Source organism: Giraffa tippelskirchi, chromosome 10 (genome assembly GCF_054371585.1).
Source record: "Giraffa tippelskirchi isolate mGirTip1 chromosome 10, T2T-mGirTip1v1.2.pri, whole genome shotgun sequence".
Lineage (NCBI taxonomy): Eukaryota > Metazoa > Chordata > Mammalia > Artiodactyla > Giraffidae > Giraffa > Giraffa tippelskirchi.
In genome coordinates this window covers 16,649,191-16,673,396 of record NC_137284.1, presented here as the reverse complement: position 1 = coordinate 16,673,396, position 24,206 = coordinate 16,649,191, and the positions used below count along the sequence as shown (strand labels likewise).

Below are 24,206 nucleotides of genomic sequence, written 5' to 3'. Positions count from 1 at the left end.
AGAGCATACTGTTAACCGGAGTTACAAAGTCAGTCAACTCCTAAATAACTTGTAAGAATCAATTTTTGTCAGCCCTCAAGTTTAGCATAGACAATGTTATAAGATAATTCACAGCTAGAGGGAAAGAAACTTCTAAAGAATATATCCTCTATACCACCAAGTGCGACCTTAAGCAAAAGCTTCTTGGATATCGTAATATAATCCTGTGGTTCCCTAGTTGTTCCTCTTCCTAAATACTTCATATTTTCATTTTGCCTGCTCCAGTACATAGCTGTCAATAAATACTGATAAAAACAGCAAATTTCAGATTTAAAGAAATATAAATCCCCTTTGCTTATAAATCATTCATCCATTAAACAAATATTTACTGGCCATTTATTAAGTCTTAGCTGGCGGGAATACTCCAGAAAACAAAATCCCTGCTCTCTTGGAGTCTACATCCTAGTGGAGAAGACTTAAGCCTGTTAAAGGGAACAGAGAACTCCTGCTTTACAGACAGTAACCAGAAAAGCCTGTGAAGAGGGGGCCTGTGAACAGACACCTGAGTAAATGGGGTGAATTACATGGGTACCTGTGGAAAGACTATCTGGGAAGGGGGACTCACAAGTGCAAAGACCCTGGGGCAAGAGCAGCTTGGTGGCTATGTGAGCGGAATGACAGGAGAAAAGGCTTCAGAAATAGGGCTAGACCTTGCAGGGCTTCCAAGCTGTAGTGATACTGAGAACCCTAGGAGATTTTGTGAAAGAGGAATATGGCCATGCTTATATTGAAGAGGACTAATCCAGGTGCTATACAAAGACTAGTCCCGAGCAGGACAGAAATCAAACAAGGAGACCAGTTTACGGCTATTGCCTTGGTCTAGTTAAGGAGGTAAGGGTGACTTTGTACTAGAGTCAGAGCAACAGAGGAAGTGAGAAATGCCCCAAGTCAAGACAGATCTATGTTGTGGGTAGGGACAACTCAACTCTGTTGAGTTTGCTGATACAGCGTGCAGGAGCTGGAGAAAAGGCCGAGTAACATCTGACCCCAAGGATTTTAATGATTCAGGGTAATTTTCAGTTTTTTCAATCACCATTCTGACCACTCCTAACTTTTCTCATCAGCTTGGGTAAAGTCAATTCACCCTCAATCTCTATCTTAAAGCCAAACAATCATGGAATTTATTCATAGTCCCTTAGAGGACACAGCACACCTAAGTTAAAGGTGTCTTCCTTCTAACTTTCATACCGTCTCAGGAATAACTCCTAACAACTAACAGAAGTAGATGGTGCCTTTTTCCTTTCATGTCTTTTCTTTTCTACCCTCTTCTTTCTCATGACCCAGTAGGAAAAAAAGCTGCACAGTGAAGAAGCACTAAGTGAAAAATCCAGAGATGGTCATTCTTCAATCAATGACTTGCCAGGCAGCTGGGCTTGCTAACCATCTCCTGTTCCACCACTGCCGCATATCTGGAAGTCACTAACAGGTGTGTACATGCAGGCTTAAGGTCACTGTGATACAAAAGACAGATAAGATTTAATATAACCAAATGCCCTTTCAGAGAACTTATGTTAAACACATGCACACACGTATCTTTACCACTGTGCCACCTGGGTTGGAGAAGATCCGCTGGAGTAGGAAACAGCAACCCACTCTAATACTCTTGCCTCTAAAATTTCGTGGACAGAGGAGGCTGGTGGGCTGCAGTCCATGCAGTCTCAAAAGAGTAGGACATGACTAAGCAACTGAGTGCACACACACCTAACAAAATACAATTAAGGCTTTTCAGAAGTGCAATAAAACGTTATCTCCACAATTTTAAAAAGCCCCGGCATATGGCATACCTTGTTAGAACAGACTGGTTTTCCTATTTCCGGTGTGCTCTTTCTACCTCTAGTTTTTGCCCTTTTCCAAAATCGTCATTTTCTTCTGTAGCAAATATTTGCGGGGGAGCATTTACTCTGTGTTAAGACCTGTAACAAGTACTCCACTGTATAATGTCATTTATTCATCACAACAGCTCTCTAAGTACTATCATTACCACCACTCTGCAGATGAGTAAACTTGGGATTGATCAGATTACGACAAGTGACAGAGCCAGGAGGTGTCCCATACTAAGGGCGCCAGAGTTCACTCTCAAAACTACTAGTAACTATCACTTAGTCCACCTAGGAGACCTTCCTAAAACACAAACTGGATATCAGTTCCTGCTCAAATAAAATACCTTCAAATGTTTTTAAAGACCTACAAGGTAAGAGTCCAAACTCCTTAGCATATTAGCCTTAACATCATTTTCAATTAATCCTCTTCATTTCCTACATTACTGCCAACACTGACTACTGGCCATTTTCCAAATACATTCTCTACTATTCCACCTGTGTCTGTTCTCATATTAATCCATCAAACCAGCCTCAATCTGTTCAAACCAAGCTATCACTCTAAAATCCAACTCAAATGCCACTCCCTCTTCAGGAAATTTTTCCCCCAAAACTTGCAAGACACAGACATACAATTATTTTTTTTAAATAGGTATTTTTCCTTCTTAAGAGACTCCACAGCATTTTGTAGTTTTTTAGGTAACTATAATTCTACACTATTCATACAAATTTCTTCTCTCATCTTTCAGTACTCTTTAGGGTTAGGACCTGTGTTTGGGGGTAGTTATTGCTATTATTGTGGTTCAGAGGCTCAGTCATGTCCTACTCTTTGTGACTTCAGGGACTGTAGCACGCCAGGCTTCCCTGTCTTTCATCATCTCCCAGAGCATGCTCAAATTCATGCCCACTGAGTCGGTGATGCCATCCAACCATCTCATCCTTTGTCATCCCCTTCTCCTCCTGCCTTCAATCTTTCCCAGCATGAGAGTCTTTCCTAATGAGTCGGTTCTTTGCATCAAGTGGCCAAAGTATTGGAGCTTCAGCATCAGTCCTTCCAATGAATATTCAGGGTTGATTTCCTTTAGGATTGATTGGTTGGATCTCCTTGCTGTCCAAGGGACTCTCAAGAATCTTCTCCAACACCACGGTTCAAAAGCATCAATTCTTCAGTACTCAGACTTCTTTATGTGACCATAAAGAAGTGGCCCTCTCACATCCATACATGACTAATGGAAAAACCATAACTTGGACTAGATGGACCTTTGTTGGCAAAATAATGTCGCTGCTTTTTAATATGCTGTTTAAGTTGGTCATAGTTTTTCTTCCAAGGAGCAGGCGTCTTTAATTTCATGGCTGTAGTCACCATCTGCAGTGATTTTGGAGCCTAAAAAAATAAAGTCTGTCACTGTTTCCATTGTTTCCCCATCTATCTGCCATGAAGTGATGGGACAGGATGCCATGATCTTTGTTTTTTGAATGTTGAGTTTTAAGCCAGCTTTTTCACTCTCCTCTTTCACCTTCATCAAGAACTCTTTAGTTCCTCTGCTTTTTGCCATAAGGGTGGTATCATCTGTATACCTGAGGTTGTTGATAGTTCTCCTGGGAATCTTGATTCCAGCTTGTGCTTCATCCAGTTCAGCATTTCACATGATGCACTCTTCATATAAGTTAAATAAGCACGGTGACAATATACAGCCTTGACGTACTCCTTTCCCAATTTTGAACCAGTCTGTTGTTCCAAGTCTGATTTCAACTGTTGTTACATGTCTGGTTCTAACTATTGCTATTATTATCGTTGTCATAAATGATTTAACCCACTTAAATAGTCATTGAACCTTTGACAATATCCCATTCATTCATTTATTCAACAAACCTTTATTGACAGCCCACCAGGACCAGGTATGATACTAGTCCCTGATCATAAATCAATAAAATACAATCTCTGCCTTTGAAAGGATCACAGTTCTTTAAATGTCAAAGTCAACTGGAGCTTGGGTGAGTTGGTTCAGGAATCAGAAACTCATTTAAAGAGGGGTCACTCTCAAGTCAGTTTGAGTATTGTTTCCAACTGGAAGTGTTTTAAACTTCACACAGAGAAACACTCAAATGTGACAGAACTAATGAAAGGTCAAAGAAGCTCAACTAAGGTATAATCAAATAAACAAAATCCAAAAATAATTCTTTAGTTAGAAAAGGGAATAGTTACAATAAAACAATCTATGAAGGCATGACTGGTACAAATGTGAGATCATCAAATTCGAAACCATTAAACTGGTAAGATTCTTTGATGATGACTAGGATAAATAAGAAAAAGGCAGAAGTTTTATTTCCTATAGTATGAAATAAAGTTATGAAAACCAATGCCTCAAAGTACAATTAACAGAGGTATAAAACAAACACAAAAGGTTCTGGGAAAAACTAAGAGAAAGCTAAAAGTCACTGCAAAAAGAAATGGGCCATACTTAACCCTTCAGGTCCTATCAGAGATGGAAATCACGTTGTCCCTCAGCAGCAGAATTATTTTTAACTGGAGGTCACTAGTGGCCATCAAATACTGATATTAAACCCTTGGCCTGATCCGTTCTAGCAATTTCTAATTCAAACCCCTGGCTCTGAAGGCATTTCAAACTAATTCCCAGAGTGATCAGTCATAACACTGCAATGAGACTTAAAGGATCTTCAGCTTGCTCTCCTGCCAAAAGCATCTCTACTATCTACCGTGCTATTAAAACAGGTCTTTTAAGAGAAGACATGTGTCACAACATCAGTGTTCCATTTGAAACTTGCTAGTGGCTGACTTTGTTTTCATCTCAAAGGGAGCATCTTCCCCTCTCGTGGCCCCCTTTCTCCCTTCACTCAGGTCTACCACACTCTACTGCAAATATGCCAGGGTTAATTGTGTGTGTGTGTGTTAAGTTCTCACCCATTTTCTTTCCTTTTTAAATTTTATTATTTATTTTTGGCTGTGCTGGGTCTTCATCGCTGAAGGGGCTTTCTTTAGTTGTGGTGCATGGGCTTCTCATTGGGGTGGCTTCTCCTGTTGTAGAGCACGGGCTCTCGGGTGCTCGGGCTTCTGCAGTTGTGGCACGCGGGCTCAGAAGTTGCAGCTCCCGGACTCTAGAGCACAGTTTCAATAGCTGCGGCGCACGGGCTTAGTTGTCCTGCAGTATGTAGTATCTTCCCAGTACAGCGATCAAACCTATGTTTCCTGCATTGGCAAGCGGATTCTTAACCACTGGACCACCAGGGAAGCCTGGGTTAAAATCTTATCAATCATTCCCTACAGGCCCAGTAGCACTTTGAATACAACGAATGGTTAATGTTCATTATAGATTAAAAATAGCAATAAAGTGCTTTTTCCACAATTCTCAGAATAGAAAATTATCACACTCCCATGTAAACAACCCATGGTTAAAGACCAAGGGTGTTTGTAGACTGACAGTGTAAATGATGTACAGACCTAGTTCTATTCATCATTCAAAGCTGGATATGAGTCAAGTTGCCAGCAGTCACTTTAAACTGATTAATTAAATTCATTCATAGGTTTATCTTCCCATGCATTCACCCTTCCTGTTTGATGACTTCAAAGTAATCTATAAGACTTTTTTCCAGGATTTTAAAGAGTCCTCAGAAACAGCATATGTCAAAAGAGGAGAAAAATACAACTATTTTGACAACATTTCCTCCACAAGAAAAGTGTACCAAATTTTATTAATATGCTTTCAAAGAAGTGTATCTTAAAAAATCAATTAATTTCATCTTCTAATGCTACACCAAAGAAAAAGACTTTGTTTCACAATATATAAACAGCATGATTCAGCAATTTTCCATCCATCTTTTGAAGATCATTTTTAAAAGATGGCAACTTTTCTTGTCCACAGTACTCTCTACAGATTAAATAAGATACTATCTATATAAATGACAGCAGAGTGCTTGGAATGTAAGTCTTCAAAAATACTGTTATCACTAATACTCATTTCTACACTTATAAAAACCCTATACTTATAAAAACCTGGCTGATTCTTCCCTTTCCACCTTTTCTTGCCTCCACACCCTCAACGATATGCTGGTGACTCAGCCTGTAGTTACCTTTGACCCCAAGGTTTCTTTGGCTCCATCTGAGCTTAAACACACCCTCATGATGTCCTCTGTGCCTAAAGTACCCACTGCTGTGCAAGACACAGTACCCAGTGGGGAGAGGGGCCACTGCCCTGCTGGAGCCTGGGGGCACTGCCTCTCACAGTCATTCAGCAAACCAAGAGAAGAGGGTAACACAGTGCCTCTCAGATTAGCTCTTCCAGCAAATGCTGTAGGGCCAGGACAGCAACAACCCACTAAAGTAGGTAAGGAAAGGAACAGGATTCCATTAAGCTAAGGGACAGAGTCAAAAGAGAACCATTCTAAAATTCATTTAAAACAGCACAAAATGTCCTAGAAAACCTATGAGTTAAAACAACTACAAGGTTAAAAACATAAAGACACTATTGAGACACAAAAGAACACTGACCACTGATGAAATCTACAAGGTAAAGCAGATATAGGTATGAAAGGACAGTAAATTTCAAGGTTTTTTTTTTTTAGCTTTTTGAAAAAAATTTGTACAGAATAAAGGAAAATATGTGTATTAGAGTGGAAACAAACTCAGAGGACTCAATTCTAAAGGATTTCACACATTGAATTGGCGTTGATACTGACATTTTTATTACTAGTAGACACTCAAGAAAAGAGGTGCTCACGCCAAGCCATGAGTGCAGGCCCTCATCCGAGGCCCTGTGCTGACTCAGAGTCACACAGCAGAGTGGTTTCCCAAAGTATACTCACTCTCTACCACATGAAAATCTATCCCAAACTGTTTTTCAGTATGTGGCATTCCTGAAGGGTTGCAATGCAAGAGAAAGACTGTAAGGAGAAACACAGCCAGCTATACATGATATCAAATTTCATCCTGTAGAGAAAAACGATTAAATAAGGAAACGAATGAAATAAAAGAAACACCTGATATCTATCCAAACCTCTTAGACCTTAAAAAAAAAAAGTTTCTTTTTGTATTGAAGTGTGTGAGTGTGTGTGTGTTCAGTCTCTCAGTCGTGTTTGACTCTTTGCAACCCCATGGACTGTAGCCTGCCAAGCTCCTCTGTCCATGGGATTTTCCAGGCAAAAATACTGGAGTGGGTTGCCATTTCCTTCTCCAGGGGATCTTCCTTTGCCAACGCGTCTCCTGCATCAGCAGGCAGAAGCCCATTTTGAAGTATAGTTGATTTATAATATTATATTAGTTTCAGGTGTACAGCATCTTGATTCAATATTTTTATAGATTATACTCCATATAAAATTATTATAAAATAATGACTACAAAACCCTGTGCTGTACAACACAGCCTTGTTACTCATCTATTTTATACACAGTAGTCTGGACCTCTTAATCCCATATTACTATCTTGCCTCTCCTCTTTTCCCTCTCCCCACTGGTAACCACTATAGTTTGATTCCTATACCTGGGAGTCTGTTTTATTATACACATTTGACTGTTTCATGTTTTAGATTCCAAACATGAGTGAGAGCATATAGTATTTGTTTCTCGGCCTGATTTATAAATATTTCACCAAGTCTAATACTCTCTAGGTCCATTCCAGTTGTTGCAAATGGCAACAGTTTCATTCTTCTTTATGGCTGAGTATATACATACCAGGCTTCTTTACCAATTCATCTGCTGATGGACACTTGGGTTGTTTCCATATCTTGGCTATTATACATAATGCTGTTAAAAACATTAGGGTGCGTATCTTTATGAATCAGTGTTTTTTTAAATTGTTTCCTTGTATGAAAACATCAGACACAGCAATACCAGAGACAGCAATTCTGGTGCTTCTTAAGTTCTATGCGTCTAGTATGACATCCTACTTTGCCCTCACTTGCTAACATCAATCTTCCTCCTTAAACTTGTGATGTGTGTGCTCAGTCACTTCAGTCGTGTCCAACTCTTTGCAACCCTATGGACTGTAGCCCACCAGGCTCCTCTGTCCATGGGATTCTCCAGGCAAGAATACTAGAGTGGGCCACCATGCCCTCCTCCAGGGAATCTTCCCCACCCAGGGACTGAACCTGTGTCTCCTGCAGTGCAGACAGATTCTTTACTGCTGTGCTACTGGGGAAGCCCTAAGCTTGTGATACCTCCTCTGCAAAACAGGGAAAAGCAAATGTTTGTATTTTCTATTGTTCATCTAACAAACATGCAAAAGAATATAGTTGTTAACTGCTTTGAAAATTTCATGTTGATGCCTATTTCCCCTAATTATCTTATGTCCCTGAAATTAAGGTATCTCATTTCACATATTGATTTACTAATACAAGACTGATTGTCCTGAAGTCCTCATTTTATTTCTTAATAGTGATAGCTGTGCTGAATAAAAATAGCGATGTATCTGTAACACAGCTATTAAACACGCTTCAGGTTGAACCTGTGCAGAATTTTTTAAACCATACTTAGAAAACAAATTAGTGCTGACTAACAGTTGATTCATACAGAAAAATGAGGACTCATACCCGCCTCTCCCTGTCATCAGAAGTGAAATACCACAGCTCTTTGTTTTCCTCTAATGAATATTCTTTCTATCCTGTAGCAGGATTATTTCTGAAACTATCACACCATAAGCTCTTCAACTGTCTAATTATTAAATACATGCGTGTTTCTGTTAATAATTTTACAGTAGTTTCCATCTGTTTTGAAGAGTTTATTATATCATGAATGAGAAAAACAAGGAAGTTAACATTTATCGAGCACCAAATGCGTGCCAGACACATAAAAACTAACCTACATATGTCACACCTAATTTAATCTTCAAAAAAAATCCTGTGAGAAAAGTAAAGCAGCTCCCTCAGCCCCAGCCCCAAGGTCACGAGGCTCTAGAATGGTACAGCTGGGATCTGAGTCACAGCAATCCTAGTCCAGACCATGCTACTACCTGTAATCTCAGCTTTTTAAAACACTTTACTGCTTTTTCAGATTATAAAAATAATTCCTGTTCATTGCCAAAATTCTGGGAAATAGAGAAAAATACAAAGAAAATTAAGAACTATCTGAGCTACTACCTTCCAGAGACAACCACTGCTCAGATCTCAGTGAACTTTTTTCTTCATAAAACAGAAAATTTGGGGTTTTTAACATTAATTACAAATTAACATATGGATACACTCTTATTATTAAAATTCAAGTAGGAGTCAAAGTAAAAGCCTTTTCTTGTCTCTAGTTCTAGTCATTATTAACAGTTTTACTAAAGAGACTTTTTTCTAGGTCTGTATATGCTTATACACAAATATAAACATGATCCATTTGCTGTATTTTCATAATTACCTCACTTTTCTGTGCATGTGTATTATTCTACACCATGCTTGTCTGCATTTTATGTGAGCTGATGATCTTTCCAGGTCTGTAATATACAGGTCTGACTCATGCTTTTAACTGCTAGCTTTTGCTAGATTGAGCTCAATTTCTTATAGAGTTCTTCACACCTTTTTCACTTTTATATCATGACTTTCCGTTAGTCTTAAGTAATAATCTTTATAATGACTAAGTAAGATTCTTCTATACGAATATATCATAATTATTTTTCGTTGGACATAATGATTTACCAAATTTTCACCATTAGATATAATACTCCAATGAGTATCTTTGGTTAAATCTTTAAGATCCTCAAAGTGGAATTACTAGGTCAAAGGTAACATTTCAAGGCTCTTAATACATATTCCTAAATTGCCCCCACAGAAAAATCACACCATTTAACACACCCATAGCAGTATATGAATTCTATTACATTACTTTTGCCTTTTAAAGAACTGTTTATTCAAGGAATGGATGTTTAAAAATTATACTGAATGCTAAAATCCATCTTCAAATTTGGCTTAGATGCAGAAAATACCTTATAATTTAAACCAGCAAGTTGTGATTTCTTAGATATTGGTTAAGAGGATTCTAAAACAGTAGATAAGAAAGTAAATGGATCCTATCTTGATGAGGCACCACTAAGTAACAGATGATGGTGATAAGATAATGAAGTTAACAGACACTGTGCCTTTTATCTGGTTTATAGACTCTCCTCTTCTCAGGCATCTCTCCTGTAATGACATATGATATGCTCCAATAACCCTGACTGTAGAATACAGTGCTGCTGAATGAATCATTTTTCCACCAGCCTACATCACAAAATATTCAAACAGTTTCACTAAGAATAATATGTGCCTCTGGAAGTTAAAAAAAAAAAAAGTGGCAGAAAAGAAAAAACTTTTAAAAATAAGTAGATCTATGAATACCTGTAAATGCATTCACAAAAACATAAGAAAGATCTAACATCTAATTTGCTTAAGCTCAATGTTTAAATACAACTATACTCTAAAATCATATTTGACAGAAACTTACTAAATGAAATATATCAACAATATATGAATTCCACAGGTAACTAAAATATGATCGAATAAATAGAGCAAAACATACAGAAGGTTAAAGACAAGAACAAAGGACATTTGTCTCAAACATACCAGTGTATTTACATGCCTTACCCCAGTATTATCACCACCACAGAAAAGGGAGATAATTTATAGTTTAGAACCAATTCCGAACCGACATTAACTTTACAACTACAGTCTACTTTTATCTTCTCTAACTCCTTTACCATCACTTACACTAATTGGTCTACTTCCAGTTTAACAGCTTTACTTTCAACTGTAGTCATGTCTTGTGCTCATACACCTGTTCAACTGCTAAGTCGTGTCCAACTCTTTGCGACCCCGCAGACTGAAGACCGCCAGGCTCCTCTGTCCATGGGATTTTCTAGGCAAGAATACTGGAGTGGGTTGCCATTTCCTCCTCCAGGGTATCTTGCCAAACCTGGGATTGAATCTGTGCCTCCTACACTGGCAGGAGGATTCTTACCACAGAGCTATCTGGGAAGCTAATCTCTGATTATCAATGGAGGAAAACAACAAACTCCACCAGCCTATATCGTCACCAAACTGGTTAAGAGGCAACAGTGGTCAGCTATTTAGTAGATGGTACCTGTGCATTTTCAGGACGCTGTCAAACTTCAGTTTTAAGGTAAGTTCTGGAGACCTACTATCCAGCATGGCGACTCCAGTCAACAGTACTCTACTGTATAGTTGCTCCTTAGAAGAAAAGCTATGACAAACCTAGACTGCGTATGAAAAAGCAGAGACATCACTTTGCCGACAAAGCTCCATATAGTCAAACTATGATTCTGCCAGTAGTCATGTATGGATGTGAGAGTTGAGCACTTAAGAATTGATGCTTTAGAATGGTGGTGCCAGAGAAGACTCTTGAGAGTCCCTTGGACAGCAAGGAGATCAAACTAGTCAATCCTAAAGAAACCAATCCTGGTCATTGGAAGGATTGATGCTAAAGCTGAAGCTCCAATACTTTGGCCACCTGATGCAACGAACCAACTCAGTGGAAAAGACCTGACACTGGGAAAGAGTGAGGGCAGGAGGAAAAGTGGGCGACAGAGGATGAGATGCTTGGATGGCATCGCTGCCTCAATGGACATGAGTTTGAGCAAGCTCCAGGAGTTGGTGACAGACAGGGAAGCCTGGCATGCTGCAGTCTATGGGGTCACAAAGAGTCGGACACAACTTAGCAACTGAACAACAACAACAACAAAATAGCTGAACATTGTTAGGAGAGTAGATCTTATATACTGTCACCATAACAAAAAAAATGTAATTTTGAGAGGTGAAGGATGTGTTAATTAACCTTATGTGGTAAAGATATCTTGCAATATATATATATGCATCAAATCATCACATAAAACTTATATAATACTATTTGTCAATTATATCTCAATAAAGTTGGAGAAAAATGATTTCTTGTTACCAGTAGGCAAACACACCAAGTTACAACCCTGAGGCATACAACTCTAGTTGGAAAGTTCTATGGTGGCAGGAAAGACACCCATTTTGCTCATCTTTGTACTGCCAGAACTTACAAAGTACTTGAAAATCAATATGCATCTAGTAAATACCTGCTCAAAAAATGCTGCTACTGAGATCTTTAGGCAGAAATCTGTACCAGACCCGCTAACACAGGAGAACTGCCTACTACATGGTTGTACACATGGAAAGCTGCTAGGAATCAGAGCAAATCTGGGTTGGTTATTCTAACTCACAGGGCATACAATTATGCGACTTTTTACTATTAAGCTTAATTATATTATCAATGAAATGGAATGTTCCTTATTTGTAAATAAAAGCCATCAGGCGGGGTTAGACCCTTATGTACCTAATTCACAGTCAGTTCCAATTTCTGAATCAAACATGAACCCTTGCAACTCATTATTAACTGCGATAAAAATTAAAAGTTCATGCAGCACACATGTATACAGATCTCTGATCATTTGGTCCTTTTTTAAAAACGAGAAAAAAGTTCCCCCAAGGTATTATAATAATTCATATATTTTCAATTTCCCAAGATAGTCTCAATTTTAAATATAGCTGACGCTTGAACAATGCAAGGGTTAATCAGCATATAATTTATATGCACCCCCTACATCCACACATTCAACCAATATACAGACCATGCAGTACTGCAGTGTTTACTACTGAAAAACATCCACATGTAAGTGAATCCACAGCTCACACCCGCACTGTTGAAAGGTCAACTGTAATGGATCACATATGATGACACGTCCTACTGGAGTCTGCAACACACAGTCACTGTCACGAGAAGACCTCCTACTTCCCTGACTCCTCCCTACTCCCCAGCCCCCAAAGAAAATAAGTTAGGAATGATCGATTTTGAAGAAAAATAACTATTACCTTACTTTAAAAACTTGGGATTTCCCCCGACTGATTCAGCATGAAATGGAAGGGGAAAGAAGGCACGATACTGAGGAGAAATTTTTCCCAAATGACAATATCACACTGTGACTTACAAAGATCACCGCCTTTAAATGTCACGAACAGATGATTGAGTCTTCCAGATGGAACTGTCTTATTTTTATTTTACTATTCCTGTTTCATCTTTTTGCTTCAAAAATCCCAAACACGGCATTTACAGTGCTGGTCAGAATAAACAAAACAGCTGATTACTTACAAATGAGAAAATTAAGCATCAGTGCAATTAAATATACACATTTGAACTAAATATTTGACTACTACACACAGAAGTGATTTCTGCTAAAAGTGAGCACTGAGTTTAAATTTATATGTGTACCAAGAAATTATTTTGTTTACTCAATAGATATGAAAATCCATGAAGAAGTTAGAGGTCCTAACTGGATTCACTTGACAGCTAAGTGGATTAAGCCAGTATTTCACTCAGCAGGTTGAGGCATGTGTACGGTAGAGGTCAGAAGGCATACAAAATGAATATTAACTCCACATACTCAAGTTGATGATCACCAGTTAGCTAAGGCCATCTCAAGGAAGAACAAAGATGGTAAAGAACTTAACACTAACAGTTAACAAAACCTACTATAAAGCTATAATAATTAAAACAGCACGCTATTTATACAAGAGGAGAAAAACTGACTAATGGAACAGAACAGAATTGTGTCCAGAAACAAGCCACAGATATTTGGTTACCTGATTTATGAGAAACCTAACACTGCAGTATAGTGGGGAATGGATAACATTTTTAATAAACGGTGCTGACTCCACTACATAACCATTTGGAAAAAATGTTTTGTTACCCTCTCCCTCACATCTAGACAAAAAGCAATCCTATTAATAGGTGGAGGGAAGATCTACATATGAGAGGTAACACAATAAAGCTTTGATAAAACAAAATACAGATCATCATCTTTGTGACATTGGAGCAGGCAGATATTTTTTAACACTACCCAAAAAGCACTAAACACAAAGGAAAATCTGATAAATTGGATTATATAAAGACCTATTTCTCAAAGACAGGTAAAGAGTGAAAGAGCAAATCACAGAATAGAAAAACATGTTCACAATACAAATATCTGACAAAGGATTAGTATCCAGAATATAAAAGGGACTCCCACAAACAATAAGAAAAGACATACAACTCAGTAGAAAAATGGGCAAAAGACAAACAGGCATTTCACAAAATACACACACTCACCAGAATGACCAGGTTAAAAACAAAGACAAATCAAATACTGGTGAGAATGCAGAAGAGCTAATGCTGTCAAGCACTGACACTCTATGATCCAGCAATTTCATTCAAAGAACATACCCAACAGAACACTTCCATAAGTTTAACAAAAGAATGTTCTTAGCAGCAGTATTCATAAATGGAGTCAAAACTGGAAACACTCCAAATGCCCACCAACAGTTGATGAGATAAATAAGTTGAGATATAGTCACACAATGGAATGCTACACTGCAATGAGGATGATCTATAGTTATATACAACAATATGGACTAATCTCACAGAAATGCTGAGCAAAAGAAGCCAAACACAAAAAGTACACCCTGTGTGAGTCCATGTATAAACAACACAAATACAGGCAGAAACTACCCGATGCTGTTAGAAGGATACTGATAATCCACAAGGGCAATAAGCAAGACTTCTTTATTTCTTGATCAAGATGCGGGTTATACGGGTTCGGTTTGTGAAAAGTCATAAAGCTGTATGTGAAAAGTCATAAAGCTGTACAGGTATGATCTGTGCACTTCTTCCAAAAGTACATTACATCTGAATAAGTTTTTTTAAAAAAACGGAAAATAGCCTCCATAGTTAACCCTGGCATGGAGGGAGATGAGGTCATCAGTCAGATTCCTAACCGTGCTATAACTATCTGAAACCCTCTCCATTCAGAGGGAGCACCAGTAGTTTCAACACAGATTATGTGGTCAGATGAAGCCAGGACTTAAATGCAAGAGAGGATGAAGTGATAGTGGGAGATGCTAGACTATTTATGAATATTTCCATGCATTTCGTCAAACCTCCTTGGTAACCAATATCTATTCAGCTGGATATCCAGCTCATCCAATCAGGTCTAAAGACAGAAAGAATTCCAAAACTCTCAGGGTCTTCTGGATTTGAAGTCAGACAAAATCACTTGTTGAATTATAATCAGAAGATTCCAAATCTCCAGAAAGTAGATCATAACGGGCATACAAATGATTGTATCAGTCAGGAATAATGTTCTGATGCATGTAACAGGAGCCCAAATTACAGTGGTTTAAGGAAGACAGGGGTTTACTCTTCTCATCAAATGGAAGTTCAGAGAGGCATGGGCTGACACTGGTTTGGCAGCGCAGGGATATATAGGGGAAGATCTCTGTAAATCTCCTGGCTTTCCTCTGAAGGCCTCCAGAAGAATACTGGTCTAGCCCTAGGCATCATGTCTAATTTCTATGCAGGAGGGGAAAACAAAGAAACAAAAAAAAAACAGGTAAAAGGCCTTTCAAAAGATCTTCATCCAGAAATTTCTGCCATCCAGAAATCACACTAGCCAGGACTATGTTACATGGCTGCTCTGGCTAGAAAGGAGGTTAAAAAATGGTATGGGTTTTTTTTAGCTAGGCACACTTCTGCTTCTAGGAAAACTTTAAGTTCTGTTAGAAAGAAGATACAGGGAAATGGGTATCCGACAAATTAGGAACTTCTGCCATAGCTATGATGAGTACTTGATGCTTTTACTAATGCTGAATATATTTTTTTACTCTAGCAATTTACAAGTTTGTGGCTCATGGCACTAGAGACAATTTTCTGTGGTAGAACTCTGGCAGCTATTTTTCCAAAGCATTTTTCATACTCCTCCTCTCAGGAAGAAATGTACAAGCTCCAGCTCTATAACATTAAAAGGTCAGGCACAGCCACCATTTCTTCAGCTAGCAGCTAAAGATCAATGCCTAGACTGCTTTCCTTTCATACTTAAACTTTAATCTTTTAAACAGGAAATTACCAAAAAGCTGAATAAAGTTTTCTAAAATACTCAGTTCTTAGATGCAGTAAGTTAATAATGAATGCCCCCTCAAAAAAAAAAAAAAAACAGAACTTCTTAAATTCTAAACAGAGTATTTCTCGACAAATTTTTTCAGAAAGAACAATGAATTCTCAGTCTGACCTAAAGTATTATTTATCATTCTTGCAAATTAAATTAGCATCTGCCATCTCAGAAAGTCAAGTAACATGGCACTTTTCTGCTGAAATATAGTTATCAGAATACAAACTTTTCCTCTCAATACAATAAGTATCTTGGACTGCAAGGAGATGAAACCAATCAATCCAAAAGGAAATCAACTGTGAATATTCACTGGAAGGACTGATGCTGAAGCTCCAACACTTTGGCCACCTGATGCAAACAGCCGACTCAGTGGAAAAACTCCTGATGCTGGGAAAGATTGAAGGCAAAGGGAGAAAGGGGACACAGAGGATGAGATGGTTAGATAGCATCACCAACTCAATGGATGTGAATCTGAGCAAACTCCAAGAGATGGTGAAGGACAGGGGAATCCGATGTGCTGCAGTTCATGGGGTCAAAGAGTTGGACACAAATTAACGAATGAACAACCACAAGAACTCTGCAACAACATAAGCCAGAGCCAGCTTTTCACCAAAACGGTAATACTAGTCTTGATCCTTCTGTCCTTCCAAGGACAACAGATCTGAAATAAAACCTTGTTATCAGAGCCCAGTCTGAACACTGGCTAGTGCAACCAAGATAGGTAACTCAAAGGCCGACTACTCTATATCTGCAAAAGAGATGCTGCATTTATCATATTCTCATGTTCAGAGATAATACTAGACTTGGGGGAAAAAAGAAAAGACTACTGCAAATGCCATCATTCCTACATTCTCACACAAAAAAACAAAATTTTTCCTGTGGATTCATTTGACAAATATTTATGAGTTTCAGTGTCTGAATAATGCCCAACCTTTAAACAATGTGAAAAGAAAGCTAAGGTATTAGTGCGATCCAGATCCAGAAGGACTTCTCAGAAGGAGAGCTAGAGGATCACCTTTACAAAGAAGATAACAAGAACTACAGAGGAGGAAACCAACCCAGTCAACATACAGAACAGCACTAATTAACATGGCAGTTTTTGTAAGTGGGGACAACATCCTTTTATAGAGACTATCACTTTGGGAAAGGAAAATCTAATTAGATTTGGCTGTGTGGACATGAGATTCCTCTGAGACTAAGAAGTTCTTCCAATTAAGTTTTTTGTTTTGGGGGTTTTGCTTTTTTGTCTTTCTGGAGTCAGGTCATTCAACAATTCCACAGAAAGCAAGGGAAAAGCACACCCCAAGTCTACGGGCAGCTTTTCCCATCCTCAAACAATTCCTTGTTCAGATGCACAGCCTCAGAGGGTCAGAGGTCACTGGCGTCTTTGTACTCAGTTCCATGGTAGTTACAAACAAACTTTTGTCTCCGTTCCTTCAATGACACAGGCTGCAACAACGAAACTGACTGAACTTTTACATCCGCGGCCTGCATGTGCATTACTCAACTGAAGGGCCATAGTATTTCATTTACACTTCAGCCATATATTATTAAATCTCTTTTGTGAGATAAAATAATTTATTTACCTGGGCGTAAATGAATGTTGATTCTAGCCAAACACAAAGAACATCACTGACAGTAATGGTCTTATGATTTCTTGTCATAATTACCATACTTCCTGTAACAGGATTTAGTAAAGCTTTTGTTAAAGGCCTTCGTTTTTCAGGATTTTTCTCATCCCTGTTGCCTTTCTCTACTTTAAATCATACCCACATGGTAAAAAGTAAAGAAATTTATTATGGGCTGTTATACAGAGTTACAAGTCTAAAAATTCTTTCTTAAAATGTGCCAGTAAATATATCTAAATAAGAAATCTCAAAGTTACAAAATTTATTTTACAACATAAGAGTCTAAACAATATATGTTTGGAAAATAATACAAATATAGTATTATAATGTAGACTACAAGTAATTTCACCTTTATGCCATATACATGGACAACTTTTTAAGCATTAAAGTTAAACATTTAATTGTTAAAACTGTCTTTTTAAAACAATGTTTAAATAAATTCCTACTACTTTTATGTGCTAACAGCAACCTCCAAAATCTATTCTTATACTATTGTAGCCGAATAATCAAAAAAATAATTAACAAAAAAATTAACCGGTAACTAATCAAAAAGGGAATTACATGAACAACTTTAAAGAAAAAAAAAATTTCTTTTTAAGAAAAATCTTTTAGCAGCAGAGCTGAGAACTAAATGAACACATCAACTGAAGCATGATGCAGGAAGGACTTTGCCAGTACCAAGATAAGAGAGAGTTTCCTCCTCCAAGAAAGCTTTCTGTAACTGTTTCTAACCAAGGCAAATACTCTAGAAGGCTGAAAATACTTCTGAAAATTTACTGAGCCCCCAAGAGTGTGCTAAACACCACAGTCCTCAGAGCAAATGGGTCCAATCTCACTTTTTTAAAAAAAGTTTAATGAGCATACAGTGCAAAGGAATACAGCTGAAAGAAGCAAAAAGAACAAATGCATATAACAGAGGTCACAGGACTACAGAAATACTGTTGAAATGGAGGATGGGGTGGCTCTGGACAGGGCTACACAAAGGAAGAGGGTCTAAAGTAACAGGAAAGTTATTCCAGATCCTGTTGCATGAACTTCAGTAACTCAGAAATATTTCTAAACCACCAGGGCCTTTATCAGCTCATTTAACCAAATGTTTCTTTTTTTCCACTTCTGCTAAAGTCCCTAATCCTAAACACTAAGAATACCATAATATTTTTCATATCACTAATCTAGCTAAGACTAAACTAAAGGATTTTCTAAACCTTTTCTCCTGTTTCAGGCCTTTCCTTTCTAACTTCCAAGACATCAGCCTATAAACAGATCAGCTCCAGTTACATGAACTCAGTTCTCCATATGCTGAAGCTCAGGCCTCTATTTTGGTTAGACAGTAATGCTAAAATATAGAAAGCCAGTAAAAACCAAGCATTTTTTTGTTTCCATCTCTTCATCAAAATTAAACACTGTTGTGCATCAAAGGATACTATGGACAGACTGAAAAGGCCACCCACAGGATGGAAGAAAATATCTGAAACCACATATCTGGGAAGAGATTGGTATTCAAAATATATGATGCCAAGTCAACTACAAAAAACTTGATTTTTAAAAACGGGCAGTAACTTGCCTGGCAGTCCCATGGTTAAGACTCTGCACTTCCACTGCAGGGGGCATGGGTTCGATCCCTAGTTGAGGAATATGCCATGTAACAAGGCCAAAAAACTAAAAACAAAAAACGGACAAAGGACTTGAATATACTTCTCCATGATGACACAAAAACTGACAACAGGTTTCTGAAAATAATTCTCAGCATCACTACCACTAAGCAAATGCAAATCAAAATCACAATAAGATACCACTTCACATATAGAAGATCCCCTGGAGAAGGAAATGGCAACTCACTCTAGTATTCTTGCCTGGAAAATTCCATGGACAGAGGAGCCTGGTAGGCTACAGTCCATGAGGTCACAAAGAGTCAGACATGACTTAGCAACTAAATAACAACATGATCCAGAAATCTTACTCCTGGGTATATACACAAAACAAGTGAAAACAAGATCTCAAAGAAGTATTTGCACATCCATGTTCATAGCAGCAGCATTCACAACAGCCAAGAGACAGAAGCAACCCAAGTGCCCCTCAAAGGATGAAGGAATCAACAAAATGTGACATACACATACAATGGAATATTATTCAGCCTTAAAAAGAAAGGAGATCTTGTCACATGCTACAGCATGGTTGAACCTTGAGGACATTATGCTAAGTGAAAGAGGTCAGTCACTAAAAGACAAACAGTGCGTGATTCCACTGATATGAGGGATCTAAAGTAGTCAAATTCATTAAAACAGAAAGGACGCTTATAATAGTGGGGACCAGTGGCTGCAGGAGGCAGAAATGGGGCATTCTTTAATAGGCAGGGACTGTTGGTTTTGCAGGATGAAAATGTTCTGGAGATGTTTCACAACAACATTAATATATGTAAATTGTATATCCAGTGAATATACTGGACACCTAAAAACAGTTAAAATGGTAAACTGTTACATAAATTTTACCATAATAAAAAAAAAGTATGAGCAACTACTTCATGAGGCAATTGTGATGATAAACCAGATAATATATGTAAAGAGCTTATAACAGTCTGGCATATCAATAAAAAATAAATGTTAGTAGTAACAGTAGCTACTGATAATATTAATAAGACAGACATGTATCATTTAGTGACACTGAACTGTGAATTAAGGATTATTTAAAAAGAAAAAAAGACTTTCCTTGAAAATGAAGCAAGAGAGATCAGTAAATACAGGAACAAGACCATTTAATAAGTATAGCAGGAATACAGAACCTCTGATGGCTCTTGATCAGTTAAAGTAAACACAATGAAACATTAGTTTAAGGACATAGTTTCAGCAATCTAGAACAAAGAACACAAAATCAAGTCTGGTAAAATTAATGTAAAGAAACTGGGAAAGGTGCTGCAATGATGTTCCAGTCATGCCTTGGAACTAAAAAACAAGGGAAAAGAAACCTGGCTTTAGAATGCTAAGCAACCATCCCTTCAAATCTGTGCTTTAACCAATATGTTGGTTACCAGGTCAATACCTAACTGCCAGGTTGGTATCATATATTTCACGTTTGGTGGCTCAGCTGGTAAAGAATCCACCTGCAATGTGGGAGGCCTGGGTTCGATGCCTGGGTCGGGAAGATTCCCTGGAGAAGGGAACAGCTACCCACTCCAGTATTCTGGCCTGGAGAATTACATGGACTCTATAGTCCATGGGGTCCCAGAATCGGACACAACTGAGCAACTTTCACTTTCTTTCACCCATCAACAGTTCTAATAAAAATAAGCATTAAATATAAAAAGCCTAACCTTTCATCATCAGGAACCCTTCGGCATTAAATCCCAGATTCTCCAGAAGCAGCACAATTGAATAAACATCATGCTCTAATGTCACTGACAACCTGTTCCCCAGTAGGGAGTATGACAAATTCTCTTTCATACATTCGAGGACCTATCACCATGATGGGGTTGGCTAAATACACAAGCACACATATTCAAAGTAAAACCCTGACTACTTAGAACCTTTAGAGCAGGGTTTCTCAACTCGGCACTATTCACCAGATAAGGTGTGGGGAGAGGGGCTGGCGAGGAAGCCTGTTCTGTGCATGAGTAATGAAAAATTGATGCTTTTGAACTGTGGTGTTGGAGAAGACTCTTGAGAGTCCCTTGGACTGCAACTGATCCAACCAGTCCATCCTAGAGGAGATCAGTCCTGAGTGTTCATTGGAAGGACTGATGTTGAAGCTGAAACTCCCAATACTTTGGCCACCTGATGCGAAGAGCTGACTCATTTGAAAAGACCCTGATGCTGGGAAAGATTGAGGGCAGGAGGACAAGGGGATGACAGAGGATGAGATGGCTGGATGGCATCACTGACTCAATGGACATGAGTTTGAGTAAACTCCGGGAGCTGGTGATGGACAGGGAGGCCTTGGTGTGCTGTGGTCCATGGGGTCGTGAAGAGTTGGACACGAATGAGTAACTGAACAGAGAATTACTTATTCTAAATGTAAGAATATGAATCTGGGAAACATCCCTTTCTCAGGCTCAAGTTAAATGTTTAGAAATTATTTCTCATTATTCATAGACTAGTGCTAAGAAAACACACGGGTACTTTGAGGTTAAACAGACCTAGATTTGAATTCTAAATCAATACAGCATTTGAGTAAGTGACCACAAATTTCTGAGGTTTAAATAAAACAACATTTGTAAAGATCAATGAAAAATGGGCACTAAATAAAAAGAGAAGTGAATTTACACTTACATTCCAGAACCTTTCTTTTTTATCATAAGTAGTTTAGAAAAGCGGAGAAGGCAATGGCACCCTACTCCAGTACTCTTGCCTGGAAAATCTCATGGACGGAGGAGCCTGGTGGGCTGCAGTCCATGGGGTCACTAAGAGTTGGACACGACTGAGCGACTTCACTTTCACTTTTCCCTTTCATGCACTGGAGAAGGAAATGGCAACCCACTCCAGTGTTCTTGCCTGGAGAATCCCAGGGACGGCGGAGCCTGGTGGGCTGCCGTCTATGGGGTCGCACAGAGTCAGACATGACTGAAGCGACTTAGCAGCAGTTTAGAAAAGAAATATTTGTAAAATGCACTGCACATTTTCCTGCTTTAATGTAATCTAACCTTTTATAAACAACTCAGGGTGACAATTTCAGACAAGCATTACTGTAACAACTAAATACAACACGAATCCAGAGCAGAGAGCCATCAAAATGTATAATACATAATTAAGTTGCAAGACACTGGATGAACTGTTTGAATCTGATAAAAATGATACCACTTAATAGGGACTGTCAAGTTGAATCTTTAGGTTAAGAAGTAACAATAAAGGGAAACAACATAACAGAAGTCGGGACAGAAAAACTCTAAAAAATGCAACTGCCTGCATGCCCTACATGAATCAGAAGTGATAGGCTGTCCAAAAAAAAAAATAGTACGAGAAAAGGAATTTGGGTTAGTAGAGAGAATATACCAGAATAAGAGTCAGAAGAACGAAGTTCTAGTTTCAACTGTCCTAGTTGAGTGAGAATGTGTAGCTAGACTAAGCCACTTAACCTGGATCTATATCCTCATTAATAAGAAGGGCACAAACCTACTTTGACACTTTCAACACTGTCAGGCGGACCAGATACTGATGCTGATAGAAATGCTCTCGAAGCCATATGTGAACGCTTTATGCCGCGAGCCCTGCAGAGTCACCTGACAGCAGTCCAGAGCAGGGTTTCTCTGTCTTCTGCACTCAGGACACACACAGATGACAGTACTGATATGGGCACACTGCGGCAAGTAAGTCAGGCTGCAGGCAGTCAGCAGAGGTCAGGAGAAGTGCTTGCCTCTCAGTCATTGACAATCCTCTCCAAGGAATGAGGAAATGTTTCTGCACTATCTGTAACACATTCAGAGTCTTGTCTGGCATGGCAGTTAGGAAGCTCTAATTAAAATGCAATGTCTAGTTTAGACCACTGTAAGAGGAATTTAACGTTTTCCACAATAACTGGCTCTGGGAAATAATCAAAACCAGAGTCTGACAACAACAGAACAGCACTACATTGGACCTGAAGTACCCGCTGACCACTCCCTTGACCATGGGGCCAACTGTTCTCAGGACCTAAAAGGTATCCCCAACTGCAGTCCACACACCCCAGCCCTCTTCTTATCAGGACCCCCAGAATTTCCTGACTGCTTCTAGGTTTGCTCAGGCTTCTTCCCTGAGCACACCCTCCCAAAAGCAAGATGACCACACCATCAGTATTTACATCCCCTGGGCCCAGGGATGATAAAAGAGCTGCTATCTGAAAGGGGTATGGGCATGCATGGTTTCAAGTGCCCACACATATGCTCATGCAAAAAGTCCCTCATGCAAGTAGCCTGGAGGGAGAAGGGTACCTGCCCTTTACCATGGTGTGGAATAGAACTCCCAGGAGTCAGAGAATTCCCTCTGTGACCCAGATTTAGGTCATTACGAAGTTCTCTTTGTTAAGGTACGCAATGGAACATCTGTATCAGTTCACCTGATTAATAATGTGCAAATGTTTAGACATACAGCATATGGACTTCCATTTGTATTCTTGCCCGAGTTCCAGAAATGTTGGGGATGAGCCTGCAAAAAGAGCTCAGTCACATGAGGAACAGTTGAAGAAAATAAGCACATTTAGCCTGGGAAGAAAAAAAGTTAGTGGGAAGATCAAAGAACCAGCCATTTTTCACATGACAGCTGAAGGCCGTCATGTGAAAAACAGAACAGATCTGTGTGGTGCTGGAAATGAAGGCAGGTACATTCCACTCTAATACAATGAGGAATGTTAAACAGTAAGAATTCCTTTTAAAAAGGATCGGGGGACTTCCCTAGTGGTCAAGTGGCTAAGACTCCGTATTCCCAATGCAGAGGGCCTGGCGTACGATCCCTGATGAGGGAACTAGATCCCACATGCTGCAACTAACACCAGGTAAAGCCAAAATATATATATATTTTTTTTTTAATTAAAAAAAATAAAAAGAACTGAGCAACAACAAGGTCATACTGTATAGTACAGGGAACTATATTCAGTATCCTGTGATAAACCATAATGGAAAAGAATAGGAAAAAATGCACACATATATGTATAACTGTGTCACTCTGCTGTACAGCAGTCATTAACACAACACTGTAAATCAACTATACATCAGTAAAAATATACAAATTTTTTATTAAAAAAGAATTGGGCTGTCAAGTGAGTAACAAGTCAGACACTGAAAATACAGAAGCAGAGGGTATGTGCTGCCCTTCCAAGGATAATGTGGAAGGA

At 38.7% G+C, this 24,206-nt stretch overlaps 1 protein-coding gene across 4 annotated transcripts in view; it reads right to left on the bottom strand.

Annotated features, from left to right (window-relative positions):
- The window catches only part of ARHGAP32 (Rho GTPase activating protein 32), a 189,903-nt gene that overhangs the window by 154,556 nt on the left and 11,141 nt on the right, over positions 1-24,206 (bottom strand). Inside the window, exon 1 of one of the 4 annotated variants that reach the window (XM_081536547.1) lies at positions 18,976-19,257. The exons of the other annotated variants lie outside the window; for them this stretch is intronic. Coding sequence (XP_081392673.1) covers positions 18,976-19,022 — 47 coding nt within the window. The 5' untranslated portion in view covers positions 19,023-19,257. Of the gene's footprint in view, positions 1-18,975; positions 19,258-24,206 lie in introns of those variants that run through there. 4 annotated transcript variants of the gene reach the window in all.